At 41.2% G+C, this 16535-nt stretch overlaps 1 protein-coding gene across 2 annotated transcripts in view; it reads right to left on the bottom strand.

Annotated features, from left to right (window-relative positions):
* The window catches only part of Galk2 (galactokinase 2), a 119330-nt gene extending 102848 nt beyond the window's left edge, over positions 1-16482 (bottom strand). The window contains exons 1-2 of one of the 2 annotated variants that reach the window (XM_038329976.1): positions 16292-16482; positions 2140-2228 (exon numbers count right to left, since the gene is read on the bottom strand). In XM_038329976.1, the coding sequence (XP_038185904.1) occupies positions 2140-2228; positions 16292-16311 (109 nt within the window). In that variant the 5' untranslated portion in view covers positions 16312-16482. Of the gene's footprint in view, positions 1-2139; positions 2229-9943; positions 10089-16291 lie in introns of those variants that run through there. The other variant, XM_038329975.1, reaches the window with a different exon arrangement.
* Positions 16483-16535: the final 53 nt, after the last annotated feature.

Raw genomic sequence — 16535 nt, forward strand, 5'->3', positions numbered from 1 at the left:
TTCAACATGGTCTATGGCTCCAACATGGCCCTCAGACATCAACATGGATTTCGGTGGCAGCACAGGCCATGAACATCTCTTCAGTGGAAATATGGGCCATGGGCATCGACACAGGCCCCAGCAGCAGCACAGCCCACAAACGTCAGTGTGGACTCTGTTCGTAACAAGAACCATAGACACTAACGTGGCCTGAGGTGGCAACACGTGGTCTCCACCACTTTCTAATTTACATCATTTTCCAAATTTATGTCATGTGACTATAAAGCATCGAGCTGATTAACATCTCACAGTAGATGCAAAGCTATTTATTTTCCTGGTATAGACTTATATATCTCATTGTTTCTTTGGCAGATAATAACTAGTGAGGAAACATGAAATTAACAGATGACAATTCAACTGCACATTCTATTTTTATTCCAGATATTCTCTTGGCAGACAGATTTTTGCTTCTGCACTGATATTCACTTTAGAATGAGATAATACGGGCCTTTTATGGATTAACAATGATAGGTGAAGAATTCATTTACAAAGTTGTATTTTTATCCAATTATCAAGAGGATGACAATAATGAATCAAGTGAAAAACATGTATTTGAATACATGGATAGGGCACCCAATCTGCTAGAAGGCATGGGTGGCAGCCTGCTGCTTTGAAAAAGGGTTCCTTTCTCAAAATGTATAAAAGAAGAAGGAAATCACCCACCTTGGGTGAGGGTTGTAGAGGGAATGAAGGATAACAAATCTATTATTATCTCCTCGATATGTCAACAAAACTTACACTTGTGCTTTTAGCAGAGACTGAGATTCATTTTGTCTCCAGCCCTGTTTCAATAATCCTGGAATTACACCCCACACACTTCACTGAATCAGGAAATAAGAAGTCTTTGTTAGGAAAACCCCACCCCACAGAAAGGGAGCTTGGCTGTTCTCCGAGGACACTGCTTCTGTGGATTCTCTAGCAAGGAGGAGCCGACGTCTTCTGCCCTGCCTTCCAGGCCCTTTCCTGTTCTGTTCTTCTGAGGCTCCACCACATTTCCTCCTCACTATTCTCCCTCTGTGACCCTGTAAGGCACTAAAGAGCTCAGAGACTGTCTGCAGCCCCCTCTCCATCCCAGTCCCACAGTAACCTTGATGACATCCAGATAAACAACCTGGTCCAAAGCCCAAGCCCTCCTCCCCCTTGGCCATCTTCCCCCATGACTCTGCATCCAATAGTTGCCTAATTCCCATCACCTCCTCTTCTCCATTCTGTAAGCCCTTCTTCCCTTCTTTCCTTTGCCACCCAGCAGATGCCAGACTTTATTGCCTCACCAGCTCACCTGCCCATACTGTCAAATTCCCAGTTCCATGTCATCCTCTGCGAATTCCACCCAACAAAGCTTTAAACCTACCTCAAAACCACCTACCTTACACTAGCTAGTGAAAAGTTTTCAAGACCATGGCTTTCTCTGCCTTCTTTCTATGAAGTACATACTACATAAAGGTATAAGACTTATTTTGGTAGAAAATGTGTGTGTGTGTGTGTGTGTGTGTGTGTGTGTGTGTATGTGTGTGTGTAATTTTAGTTCAAAGTTTCCTAAAAGATGAAAAACATGGCAGTCTACAAAAATTTTACTAGTAATACAAATTTCTATGAAGTTTACTGTGCAATCATATGTAAGAAATTGAAAAGAAAAAAATGAGAATTTAAGTGTTCTAAGAGGTTACATTCTTTATACCTACTTCTTTTTCCCACTGGGGAGAACATTCAAAGTACTCCACAATAGTGAAAAACTGGAAATAACTTTATGTACAATAAAAGAAAATTTTGTAATTAAGTAAATTACAAAGCACCATCTTAGTAGGCTATTATAAAGACATTAAGATAATAATTACAACCTCTTCAGAAACATAAGAAAATATTTGTTATATTAAACACAAAAGAATGAGTTGGTGTACAATCTAAAGCTATATCCATCGTATGTATTTATGAAGACAGACTTGATACAAAATTGCTAAAATCTACTACTCAACACTAAAATATAAGAAATTACAAAGAATCTCCCTGAAGAAACAAAAACAAAATACAAATATACCTAATAAACCTGGAAATCCAGACCACCAGAAGAGGGGAAAAATCAAAAGAAGAAATTAAAAATACCTATTATGTTGACTCTTCCTGGGGCTCGAACATAAAACTTCGGTGTGGACCCAAACTTAGAGTTAAACATCTCCTTTAGTTTCAACAATCTGAAAAACAAGAGTGGAATATCTCAAGACATCATATATTAGAAACCCATGCAGGGCAGAAGTGCTGCAGCAACAGGGTATACACAGCATGTGTGACGCAAGAGTCAACCCCTTAGCATTACAAGCAACACACACACACACACACACACACACTGCAGAACATCAAAGGTCAAATTGATGTAGCTAATAGAAAACCCTTTTTCCTTTCATTATGAAGAATCTAACCATATTTTTTCCAATGATAATGAAGGAAGAACATTTTGGGGGAGGGGAGGTATCAAGACAGGGTTTCTCCGTATAGCCCTGGCTGTCCTGGAACTTGCTCTATAGACCAGGCTGGCTTTGAACTCACAGAGATTTGTCTGCCTCTGCTGCCCCCAAGTGCTGGGATTAAAGGTGTGTGCCACCACTGCCCAGCTGAAAGAACATTTTTATAGTAAAGAAGCAGCTTGAAATCTGGGTCAGCAGGGCCACAGCCTATGAAGCCTGCACAAGCCTTCCAGTCTCTTCCCTCTGGTGGTAGCTCTTGGGCCTTAGTGTTCTTGGCTTATAGTCACATTCCTCCAATTTCTGCCCCAGTTGTCACAGGCATTCTCCCTTCAGAGCTGTACCTCTTTGGTTTTCTTTCTAAGATCGACAAAGAATCAAGTCCAAATAAAGTTACATCCTGTGGACCAAAGTAAGCTTGAGTCCCAGGAGCTACACCCTCAGCCCAGTACAGGCATTGATAGTTAGAGTGGGTAACAGGAGTCAGAGTTCTAGTCTAGTGGAGTCTGTAACTACTGTAAAAGTTTAGCAAATAATTTTCCTGTTCTCTAAAACTGGAGAATTTAAGCTAAACATTCCTCTTGGGTACCACTCAGATCCAAACTTCTTATAGTTAATTCATTCACTCATCATTGTCAAATCATCCCAAATCTTTGAGTAGTACAATAAACATTTACTAGGGATTATCATATTCAAAAGCTGAATGATTGCTATTAGAAACTAATTTGTTGTAAGAAACAGAAATACATACATGTGTATGCACATGCACACACACACACACACACACACACACACACACACACACGTTCCAAGAGTTAAAAGAAATATCACAATGACAGAGAGTAGAGTCATGCAGATATCACTGTTGGAAGAGACTCAAGACTCCTGAAAATTTGAAAGTAGCCAGAAATTCTGTTTCCATTGGTGTGTTTGGCGCTTACTCTTCCTGACCCATTCATTCTCTCATCCTCCAAAGATACCATCACCTCTTCTGCAGGCCCTTCACCTCGGTGAACCTCCTCATCTCTGCACCTGCATGCCTTCTGTCTCCACAACACTGTGACTCAGTAACTCAGTGTCCGCTGCTATCTGTCTCATACATTCATAACCTCTGGTCCAAGTTCTCAAAGTCAATAATAGGTTTGGGAGAGTTTAAATCCTGTTCCCACTGGTTGGTACAAACAAGGTCCCGTATTTGGTTATTCGTGTGATACTCAGGTCCACTCATCCACAGCAGCTCTGGATTACAACAGAGACCCCGGCAGGAACCAGTCTCGGGCTCCTCTACCATTCACTCTCCCTGGAGAGCAGCAGGCGCTGGGTTTGGGGGTTTGGCTCAATATATGAAAGGGTTTGGTCCCCAGCATGGACAAAGCAAAAATTAAAAATTAAAAATAAACATTAACTAGAACATAAGGTGAATGTAGACAAGATGACTACTTGAATCTGATTCTCTCTACACCTCTAGAACAAGAACACATAAAACTTCACAAGAAGTAATTTTCACTATAGCTAGAGAACACGAAATATCAAACTTTACCTATGACAGAAGTAGAGATGGGAGAAAACAATAAGGAAAGAAAGGCTGAAGGAAAGAGAGAGGCAAGAGAGGATGGGGCGGGGGAGTTAGTGTTCCATCACACTGGCCTAAGTTAGAGTCATCTGGGAAAGTGGAGCAGAGCAGGAACACAGCACTAACATCACCCAATGAAACACTAAATTACCACTGCCTTCAATGCTTCCAATAAGTCCTAATGAAGCCAATGACTATGTGATTACATAATTAGTAATAAAATTTTTTTAAGTACCTACATGAGTGGACAAAACTACTCCCAGAAACCATAGGTTTACTGAGTGACAATTCCATTGCCAGGAGCCGGTTAACTCCCTAGGAGCTGGCGGTTAGAGAGGCCCCTGAGACCTCCAAGCAACACAGGCTTCTACAGCTTCTGTTTGTTCCCCATCAGAACTGCAGAATAAGACCCTATTGCTGAAGACATCGTACGCCCTGGTGCAGGGCATAGAAAGATCAAGACAGAAGTGACCTGAAAACCTTCTCCTTGTTGATTAGCTTTGATGGTGCCAGCACCAGTGGGTGCTATGCAAGCTGCTGGGGGAGACATTGACAGTCTTCTTACTCAGCTATGGACCCTGTGGATGACCGTACTGACCTACCAGGAAGACAGACGTCTGGGTGTACATACAATAGTGCTATAGTGGGAACAGAGTGGGAATAGGAAGGCTCAACAAAGGGTAACAGAGGGAAGCTGAGCATGATCAAGTTATACATTATGTAGGTGTATGAAAATGTCATAAGAAAACTATTATTTATAATTAAAGTATGCTAATAAAAAACATTTTTAATCCTTAATGTGCTGGAAAATAAAGAAATGTCTTTAATTGAATAAAAAGTATTTACCAGAAACATTAAACTTCATGTTTGATGGCAAAGTATCAGAAGTATTCTCATTAAAGCTTTTCCAAGACTGGAAGGATAGCACAGCAATTAAAAGCACTTGCTGCTCTTCCAGAGGACCCAGGTTCAATTTCCAGCACCCACATGGAAGCTCACAAGCATCTGTAACTTCAGTTCAGAGGGTCTTCTTCTGACTTCCACAGGCACCAGGTATGCCCATTGTGCACATATATACACACAGGCCAAAAACTCATACATGTGAAATAAATACTTTTTAAAAAGACTTTCCACTAGCCAGGTGGTGGTGGCGGCACACATCTTTTATCCCAGCACTTGGGAGGCAGAGGCAGGCAGATCTCTGTGAGTTCGAGGCCAGCCTGGTCTACAGAGTGAGTTTCAGGACAGCCAGGAGTGTTACACAGAGAAACCCTGTCTCAAAAAATAGAAAGCAAGGAAGGAAGGAAGGAAGGAAGGAATTTACTATGGGATTTTAGGCTTCAAATCATAGTCTTCTAAATAGGCTCCATCTTTGGTATTACAGGGATCAGGGTCACCAGATCAACTGAGATGAAAAAATAAGAAACCTGAAAATCACAGGGCATCATCATAGCACAGCATTATTTGTAAGAGCCAAAATGTTGAAGTAATCCTAATGTCTACTAACTGATAAACAAAATACACTATGTCCATATGATCGAATAGCAGAATGGCACACTGATTATGGTACAACACAGCTGAAAACACACTGGGGGAAAAAAGAACCAGTTAGGTGTGGTACCCACGCCTTTAATCCCAGCACTCAAGAGACAAAGGCAGAAGGATCTCAATGAGTTCAAGGCCAGCCTGGTGTATGTAGCAAGTTCCTAGACAGCTAGCACTACACAGAAAGAACATGTCTCAATAAAAAAAAAAAGAGAGAGAGAGAGAGAGAGCAAAAAGAGGAACAGAAAGAGAAGAAAAAACACATCTTATGATAGCATTTATTTGAGATATCCAAAATGAACAAATCTGAAAGGAAAAAGAAAAAATAGATTAGTGGTTGCTTAAGAATGGAAAGGTAAGATGTAAGGGGTGGTATGTATTTTTGTGTGAAGAAAAGCAAAATTTGATTGTGGTGATGGTCACACAATTCTGTGACAATATTAATACCATTTCATTGTTAACTTTTTAAACAGTGTGTACGTGTGTTTTCAAGGGCACATGAATGCCACGGCACATGCATGAAGGTCAGAAGACAGCTTTCAGGAGTCAGTCTCTTCTTTCCCATTGAATGAGCTATTGGTACTGACTCCAGGTGGCCATGCTTCCACAGAAGCACTCTGATTCATTAAGCAAACGTTTAAAATGGATGTATTATACGGTATGTGAAATCAGTAAAGTTATTACAAGAAATAATAATCTAGCAGTTTTCATTCGTTTTACAGTTACTTTAGGAAAGGTTTCATGTAGCCCAGGCTGTTCTCCTACTAACTAGCCAAGGATCAGCTTGAATTTCTGATTCTCCCATCTCTCCCTCCCTCCCAGATGCTGGGATTACAAACAAAGATATGCCACCATAGGGGTTAATACAGTTCTGGGAGTTTCATGAATGAGGCAAGCATTCCACGGCTGAGTTACCTCCCCCAGATTTTGGGGGGATATGGTAGTTTGGATGACTCCCATAGGCTCCTGTTTGTTGGTAGAACTGTTCAGGAAAGGCTAGGAGGTGTGGCCTTGCTGCAGTTCCGCCATTCAGTTAGCTCCGTCTGCCTAGCGCTGCTCCAGTGCCCGCCTGTCACCATGTTCCCCACCATGAAGGCCATGGACTCGTGCTCTGAAACTATAAGCCCCCAAATAAACTTTCCTTCAATCATTTCACGGGAACATCGTGTTTCGTCACAGCGATAGAAAAGTGACTAAAACAACACAGGTCTCACTTGGTCCAGGTTAGCTTTCAATTTGTGGTGACCTCCTACCTCTCCCTCCAGTTGCTGGAATTACAGGCAGGTATCATTATTCCTTGCCATCCTAACAATTTAAACTTAGTCCTAAAGAAAAGAGATATCAGAGGGAGATCATGAGCAAGGAAGTCAGGACCGTGAGGAGTGCGTTTACCCATTGAGACGGTGGGACAGATCTAACGGGAGACCACCAAGTCCAGTTGGAATGGGACTGATGGAACAGGGGACCAAACCGGACTCTCTGAATGTGGCTGACGGTGGAGGAGGACTGAGAAACCAAGGACAACGGCGATGAGCTTGAACTCTACAGCATGGACGGGCTCACTGTGAGCCTTGTCAGTTTGGTTGCTCACCTTCCTGGACTTAGGGGGAGCTGGGAGGACCTTGGACTTAACATAGTGAAGGGAACCCTGATGGCTCTTTGTCTTGGAGAGGGGTGGAGTGGGGGTATGGGTGGAAGGGAGGGGAGGGAAGGGGGAGGAGGAGGGGAGGAGATGGAAATCTTTAATAAAAAAAAATGAGAAAAAAAAGAAAAGAGATATCATCATAAAGAAAGTTACACGTGAAACTGGAAGTTTTACAGGAGAGACAAAAAACATGAGTCAGATGAAGACAGACTGTACTCAGCTCTCTTATTTCTGTCTGCATTTTTTAATGCTGAAAATCAGATTCAGGGACTTGTGCATGCAAGGGAGGTATGCTACCACCAAGCTACAACTCAAGACTCCTCAGGTTTGCGTTTTACAGAGAGAGAATAAAAAGCCAGGTGATGATGGTGCACACCTTTAATACCAGTACTAGGGAGGCAGAGGCAGGTAGATCTCTGAGAGTTCAAGGCTAGCCTGGTCTACAGAGAGAGTTCCAGGACAGCCAGGGATACACAGAGAGAAACCCTGTCTTGAAAAATCAAGAAGAAAAATAAAAAGGAAAAAGAAATTATCTTACTAAAACATATAATGTGGTTGCCTGTGTCTTAACTCACAGGATCTGGTTTCCTGTTAAACTGAAGAGGAATCTTAAAGATCAGGAGTTCCACAAGAATCCTGGTTCACCTGAGGGTACCAATGAATTGCACCATGTAATCATTTAGATTTGTAGATTACACTATCTAGATTTAATAAATCTTATCCCTTCTAAAATAGGATGCTTCAAAATATTACTGCAAATCATTGCATAAAGAAATAACAGTGCACACAAAATTACAAAATGAAACAATAATTGGGCATGATGGTGTGTACTTGTGTTCAGTGTTATCCTCAGCTACGAAGAGACACTGTCTCTAAACAAACGACAATGAATCAGAAACAAGAAACACCAGAGCAGAGCTTACAAGACCTCTCTGACCTTACCCATAGCTAACGCTGCTGTGGGATGTTCATACACCGTGTGTATTTGATGTGATTGATGTAATAAAAAAAAACTGAATGGCCAATTGCTAAGTAAGAGATATAGGCGGGACTTCCAGGCAGGGAGAGAGAGGCAGTAGGAGTTGAATCTGGGGAAGAGAGACTCAGGGAGGAAATAGGAAGTGCAAGACAGAAGAGAAGTAATACCACGTAATAAAATGTAGATTAATATAAATGGGTTAACTTATTAGAGCTAGTTAGGAACAAGTCTAAGCTATAGGCCGAACTTTCATAATTAATAAGAAGTCTCTGTGTCATTATGGGAACAGTCTGGCAGGACAGAAAGACTCCCTACATAACGCAGTTAAGTAACATTAAATATCTGTTGCATAAATAAATATGGTAAAGACAGTGAAAGGCATGAAAGAACACTACAGGAATTCAGTCAGAGACTCTTCTATCAGTCAATGGTCCTGTGTTTACTAGCAACACCCTCCCTGCAGGGCAGAGATCTTTACTATGAAAATCATGTAAAATAGGCCGGGCGGTGGTGGCGCACGCCTTTAATCCCAGCACTCTAGAGGCAGAGGCAGGAGAATCTCTGTGAGTTCGAGACCAGCCTGGTCTACAAGCACTAGTTCCAGGACAGACTCCAAAGCTACAGAGAAACCCTGTCTCAAAACAACAACAACAACAACAACAAAAAACATATAAAATAGGCTGGGCATGGAGGTACACATGTTTAACTCTAGGCAGAGGCAGGCACATCTTTCTAAGTTAGAAGCCAGGCTAGTGTACACATCCAGTTCAAGACCAGCCAGAGCTACATAGTAAAACCTTGGCTCAAAAAGAAAATCATAGTTGGAGTTTATTTGTATCCATGTTTCACACAAGATTATAGGGGCAGGTTTCTTTCCATGAATTATCCAGGAGTCACCTGACACACGTCTCTTGTAATGTGTGCTCCTTTGCTGAATATGTAAAAACAACCACACCATAAAATGACCTCAGAGAGTCTCAAACCATTCAGTGGCCCTTACACAGACTGGAAGTAATCCAAACTGTGTTGACTCTAGAGTACGGTATGTTTTATCCTCGCAACTAAAGATACATCGTTTGCTGACTTGCGCAGGAATGAGCATTTTTAAGCCATAGGAAAACACTGCTTCATCGACATAAACAGAATGGGAGGAGGGAGAAGTTAAATTCAAAAGCAGTCAACCTCAGAGAAGCCATTGGGCTAACAAAACAGCAGATGAGAAAAGTCTGTCAGATATCAGCCCCAGAAATCAGAACAAAGTATTTCTACAAAGTATCTGTAATTAAAAAGACCCTCCACTAGACATCGAAAGGAACTGTAATCCTGTAGCTAGAAACTGACAACAAATTAGTTCCTTGATGACAGTTCCGAGATTCTCGGGTTTGTCAAACATGCAGAGACTCAAAAATGCCTGTCGAGGACGGAAACTTGGAAAAGCAGTATCACTTGGCGGGTAAGATAACGAGCAGTTCCAGGTTGGTCTGGGCATTTTTACTGACTCCTTCGGCAAAAAGGGGCAAAAGCCTTTGTGTGAAGCAACACACACAAGCCCTGGCAGCGTCTAGAATCCTAAGGATTCTGTCTGCCTTCTGGGACAAAACAACAACAAAAAAGAAAAAAAGACGGTAACTCAAAGAAGCTGCCAAAAGCAAAGAGCGGTGCGCGCCTCTCCAGCCCGCGATCTCAGGCCACGCCTCTCTCCCCACCTGGGATGTTCGGCCACCAGGACTCGTCGCGTGGTGGGTTCCTCCGCAGCCATATTTGCTAGGTCCCTCTGCAGTTTCCAGAAGTGCAGCACAGCTGAGGATCACAAGATAAAGGCGGCAGGAGTGGCTTTCTTCCGGGACTTCGGCGGAAATCCTGCAGGTCTGCAGAAGCGGCCCCCTTCCAGGCTGTCCCGCCCCCAGCTCCTCCTCCCCAGCTCCAGGCACAGCTGTCAAGCGCAGCCTCTACCTCAGGCTAGGCTCACAGGGGCGACACTACATCAAAACCAACTGACCAGGTTTTTCTGTTCCCTGATGTGGTTGAGTACAGCGTTAGAACTTGGGGGGCCCTCACACACTTTGGTCTTCTGATCTCTCTCAGGCTTCCTTTTTATTTTTTAAGTTGGGATTTTTCTTCCTTAATGTCCGGCAAATCGTCCCAAAGACCATGAAATGTTTACCTATTGCTTATTTATTGCCAAAGTAAGCAACGTAAAATAGATGTAAATATCTTTGCACTTACTCAGGTGGGCCTTCCTAGAACACACTAATGTGGAGAGGGACCCTTAGTATCTGTTAGGTCTCAAAGACACCTGGGACAAGTCCCACTCAGTACCCATGGCTTTTCCCAGCACTTCTCACCCCGCCCCTTACCTTAAATTCTCCAGCCCAGGAGGGGCTGGGCTTCTTTTTCCCAGCCTCTGATCCCTATATAACCTCAGCCATTTTGATTAAGGGTCCCTGGTCTCTTGGGTACCCAGATATTGTCTTTGCTCCCTCTCTCTCCCTCTCTCGCATCTCCAAACCTGCCCCCATGGCCATGTTCAGTATGGACCTTTCCAGATGCCTCTGGCTGTTTGCTCCTCTACAATAACCCTCCTCAACCCGTACCTGGGAGCAGTCATGTCCTCATGTTTTCATTCAGTATCCAGCTCGCCCCTCATTTTTCTTTTGCCTAGGGGAATCCCGGGGGCCCTATTACAAGCATACCATCCCACATGTACCCTATCACTGTTTTGAACTGCAAAAAGTTACCCTGCATATTTATTTTCTCATGAATGTATTGTCTGTCTAGTGGCTGCCTCGCCATCCCTACCACTGCGTGTAAGCAACTTGAGGGCAGGATGGGTGTCCTCAGCACCTGGCACAATGCCTGGCAATTAGTTTTCAATACACAGGCAGGACTGGATGAATGGCTGACAGGTGAAGCTAGACATCTGAGGTCACACCGCGCATGGGTACTGCATTACTTTTTTGTGGTTGTGATAAAAATGCCCTGACAAAAAAGCAATGCAGGGAAGGAAAGGTTTATTTGGCTGACAATCGCATGGGGCAGTGAAGGCTGGAACAAAAAACATCCTGTCAGTCACATGGAAAGGGAATAACTGCATCAGTCCTTCGATTGCTGGCTTTCAGTAGCTTTTTCCTGTATAAAATTTATGCACAAAATCTCTTGACTCTGAGAGGACATAAGGTTTAGAACAGTGTGCTTATGAAGACTGCATGTCAGTTCTCCTTATCTGGGAAGAGAGACAGGAGATATTTACATTACCTTCACAAGAGAAATTGATACCTTGTACCTTTTAAATAAAATTTATATAGTGTATGTATGCATGGGCACAGAGGTCATAAAACAACTTATGAGTGTCAGTTCTTTCCTCCACCATGTGAGACCCAAGAATTGAACTCAGGTCATCAAGCTTGGCAGCAGGCATCTGTTCCAATAAGATATTACCAGCTGGCCCTATTCCCTGCTGTTAAACAAGTCAGCAAATAGTGTCCTAAAGTGTAGCAACGCTTTCTTAGACACAACACAAAAAAGTAAAAATAATCATTGCCATGGAAGAGTAATAAGATAAACAACCTTGTAAAAAAATGAAGAGGTTTTTCACCAAAGAAATAAAATGAGTCTTTCCAACTCAGGCCTGAAAGAATGACTCCTACAAAGAAGGGTGGTGGTGACAAGAGGGGACATGCCATCAACAAGGAGGTGACCTGAGAATAGATCAACAAACGCATCCATAGAGTGGGTTTCATGGATAGTGCCCCTGGACACTCCAAGAAACCCGGGAATTTGCCGTGAAGGAGATGGGGACTCCAAACATGTGATTCCAGTCTCAATAAAGCGATTAGGGCCAGAGGAATAAGGAACATTCCATATCCATAAGTGCAGAAAGTGTAAGAGGATGCGGGCTCACAAGCTTGACACTCGTAACTTCCGTCATTGTTGTCACATTCAAAAATGTATAGACAGTCAGTGTGCTTGAAAACTGTCAAGTACAGTTACATGGAAACACACGCACACACGCACACACAGCATCTGCCCAAAGGAAGTGCGAACCAAGGCCACTAAAATGCTCAATGCTCTTGACAAAGCAGATAAATTTAAGTAGGCTAGCTCATACTAAATGGTGGCAAGACAGACAACTAGGGCATTGCCACTAGGTAGGCTAAATAGTAGAACTATCCAGGAAACAGTTTGAGAATTTCTTACAAAGTTGAATATACATTTCTGGTATGACCCAACCACCACTTGTAGATTTATTTGTATGTATCCACTGCTTTATAACTTCATTACCACAAATTTAGTAATATGTAATAATAAGTAATATATGCTTATTATCTCACAATTTCTGTCACTCAAAAAAAAAGTAAGGGCATACCTTAGATGGCTCTTCTGTTTCAAAGAGGCTCAACTGGGGAAGGATTCACACCCAAGAGGACATGGCTAATGTAGACAGCCCCCCCACCACAAGTATATCCAGATGCTGGTTTCCTAACCAAGTCCAGATTTTGTTCACTTGACAATAAACCTTAACCAGCCAGGCATGTGAGGCAAACCTTTCATCCCAGCACTCGGGAGGCAGAGGAAGGCAGATCTCTGAGTTTGAGTTCAGCATGGTCTACAGAGCAAGTTCCAGGGCCTCAGAGAGAACCCCTGTCTTGAAAAACAAACAGCCAATGAAGATTAACCATCACACCAACTTCAGCACTTGAGCTTCTTGAAGACAGCACAGCACAAGTGTCTGCTGCTAGGAAGACTTGATCTTGTTTAGTGTGATAATGTACATATGACTATGTTTGTCAACTTCTTGCCATCATTTTGATTAGGAGCAAGTCATAGTCTACCACACTCAAGGGAAAAAGTACTATCAGAAGGCATGGATGACAGGCCATCTTGGAATCAATCTACCACATTACTCAGGAGAAATGAAACATGCTCACACAACAACATGCACACAAATGTTCACAGCAATTTTGTTTATATTAACCAAGAGCTAAAAAACCCCACATATCCATTAAAAAGAAGATAATTATGGGAGATCCAAAAAAAGAACATACAGCAATAAATTCAAACAACCAACTGATGCAAGCAACAACATAGATTTTAAAAAGCCAGATAAATGAGAATACATCATTTTATTTTGATTTACATATAAAGTTGATGAAATTGTAAACTAATCTACAATGTCAAACAATAGATCACTAGTGGCCTAAGAAAAACATAAGAAAAACACAAGAGGAGGAAAATACAGAGAATTTCATAAAGAAATCTATAAAGATTTTTATATCATTTTTAGTTTAATAAGTTCATTAAGTTTTTATGATAATCATTTCACAGTTATAAATAGTTGGCAAAATTTATCAAATTGTTTGATAAGTTTGTGCAGCTTAACTTTCCATAACACAGATAAATTACACCTCAATAAATGCTGTTTTAAAAATATTTGGGGAATTATTTATAAAGCAATAAAAAAGAATTATGAAAATAGTCAACAGTAAGGTTAAAAAATAAATAAAAATAAAAATACCTGGGGGCGGATGAGATGGCCAGTGGGTAAAGGCTCTCGTCTCAGAAGCCTGGCTAGCAGAGCTCAGTCCCTGGAAACACGGAGAAGTGGGAGGAGACACTGACCCCACACAGCTGCCCCATACAAATTCAGCAAACACACCATACACAGGCACACAATTAAAACAAAGTTTAAGGGGTGGTGGGAAAGGCTCAGTGGTTAGGAGCATTTGCTGCTGTTGGAGAGGACCCAGTGTTCATGACAAAGAGGTACCTATGACTTCCAACTCTTGGGAGACCCAATACCTCTGACATCTGCACACACTCATGTGCAGACACATACACATAATTTAAAATAAAAAATTAGATCCTTAATAAAAATAAAAAACTTAAAACAACATCTACATTAAACAAGAGCAACCCACTTAAAAATGATCAATTATTTATTACTGAATAAAATATCTAATAATAGCTCTTATCAAGTTGTCAGATTGGACTTAATAAACCTGGGTGTCATCAAGGAAATGCAAAGCGCAAATTTTAGTTGCAATTTTCTTTGTATTTCTAGGTACCAAATTACTCATCTTTTCTCATTATATGAGTAAGGCATTACAATAAAAAATGGCAAATTATGCAGATAAATGCACTGTAAATCACCATGCCATTTTATAAATGTAAACAATTAGCATAGCAAATAATCACTGCCCTATCATTTGTATTTAAAATTATGCATGAAGAAAACTCTTAACTGTCTTGAGATTTGGGGAGAGGATAGGCACTGGTAGAATAACTGATTTATCACCCTAAGCTTTCAGAGCAGTCAGTGCTATGGACGCCTGTGCTGACCTGTCCTAGTGCACTGGGTGGACAGTCAGTCACCACACTAGGTCTGACCCGTCCCAATGCACTGAGTGGACAGTCAGTCACCACACTAGGTCTGACCTGTCCCAGTGCACTGGATGGACAGTCAGTCACCACAGTAGGTCTGACCCAACACAATGCACTGGGGTAGACAGTCAGTCACCACACTAGGTCTGACCTGTCCCAATGAACAGGGGTGGACAGTCAGTCACCACACTCATTGGAAAGCTTTGCTTTGTTCTAAAATCACATGTACAGATTCATGCAGTACTTTTGGAAAATTTTTGTTTCTAAGATGATTAAAGGACATTCCAAACCAAAATTTTTATATTCAGTAGAGGAATTTTGAGCAAAGACTAGAAATTAAATGCTATCAGAGGGTTATTGGTCTACTTTGTAATGATTATGCTATGTTTGCATAAGAGAATGTCCTCAATTTTAGGCAATGCACATAGCTGTATGATAATGTGTTGTTTTCTATGCATCCTTTAGTTGACCTACGAAATACACAACATTAAGGCTGATAATTGATATATTTGTGTCCAATATTCCATCCTTTCAAATGTATTTTCAATTTTGAATTCCTCATGATAAAATATTGAGAGGAAAGGCTATTAGAAAACTATGTGGTTACAGGTAAGGGGATACTATTGTTAGAAAAACTAGGACCAAAAAGATGTTACTTTTGTAAACTAGGCAGAAATTTCATCTTGCAATATTTTCCTAAGAAACAAGTAAGTGCAAAAAAAAAAAAAAGAAACAAGTAAGTGTCAGGCTAGAGTAGTTCAGCAATAGAGCATTTACCTGACACTCACAAGGCTGAGTTCTCTCCTCAGTTCAAAAAAATACAAAAAAGAAAAGAAAGAAAGAAAGAAAGAAAGAAAGAAAGAAAGAAAGAAAGAAAGAAAGAAATGTTAACGATATTCAAAGCAAAATTGTTTGAAGACTCATTTTTGTAACGTTCTGAAAGTATAGCAATAAATTTGTTCACAGTATGTTCAATATAGAAGTAACACAACCACTGTCATGCCTGACTGTTTCTTGACGTGTCTTCTCACAAGATTTTCAGAACCAAGTAATTCCTGGCCTAGAAACAAAAACAAAATGATCCTGTTCCCCAGTGGATTCAGATGAAAGCAGGTAATATCAGGTACAGCTCCAGAAGTTACTGGAACACACCCAAGCTGGGGTTTTAAGGATTCAACACGATGGCGTGAATGTTAACGCTAAACTGTGCTCAACATCAGACCAGATGAAGATAACTGGAGGTTTGGGCATGTTGAGCTGATCTGTACAGATACACAATTGGGCAAAATTCCTAAGATTATATCCATTTTATAACTATAGCATATGTGGAACAGAATTTGGAGGGTTACATCAAAAATAAATATATAAAAATAAAACCCAGGGTTTGCCTTATTTTAAATTTTTCTTCATTTTGAACTCTAATGGTTTTATATAACACATTTTTTAAAAGTTTGTCATCAACTATTACTACAATTTGATCCTGAAAGTAGTTAATACCCCTTCGATTCATTAAATAATTGAATAACTGATTAATGCATACCTAAATTGGGATATCCACAAAATTTTTTGTCAACTACAAATATAAAATTACTTGAAAATTGTGTTGCTGTAAATATACCCAGCGTAAGGTTTGGAATAAAAATACATAAATAACAATGGCAGAGGCACACTACCTGTCATATAGGACGGGCATGTTTCATTAGAAAGAGACGGTTCCAGAGTCCCAGGCAAGGAAAGAGACTGTTCCCTCACCTAGGACGCTGGAATCTACTAGAAGGTTTCCGAAGCCCCTCAGACAGGACCCGCAGCGCCCGATTTCCCCAGTTGCTATGCTTAGTTGCTAAAGCACCAACTGTCGCGCAGGAAGAGCGAACTGTGCGCTCCTTTTGGGCGCCGTGTAAATAGTCTCATGGGCGA

This window comes from Arvicola amphibius, chromosome 5 (assembly GCF_903992535.2).
Source record: "Arvicola amphibius chromosome 5, mArvAmp1.2, whole genome shotgun sequence".
Taxonomy (NCBI): domain Eukaryota; kingdom Metazoa; phylum Chordata; class Mammalia; order Rodentia; family Cricetidae; genus Arvicola; species Arvicola amphibius.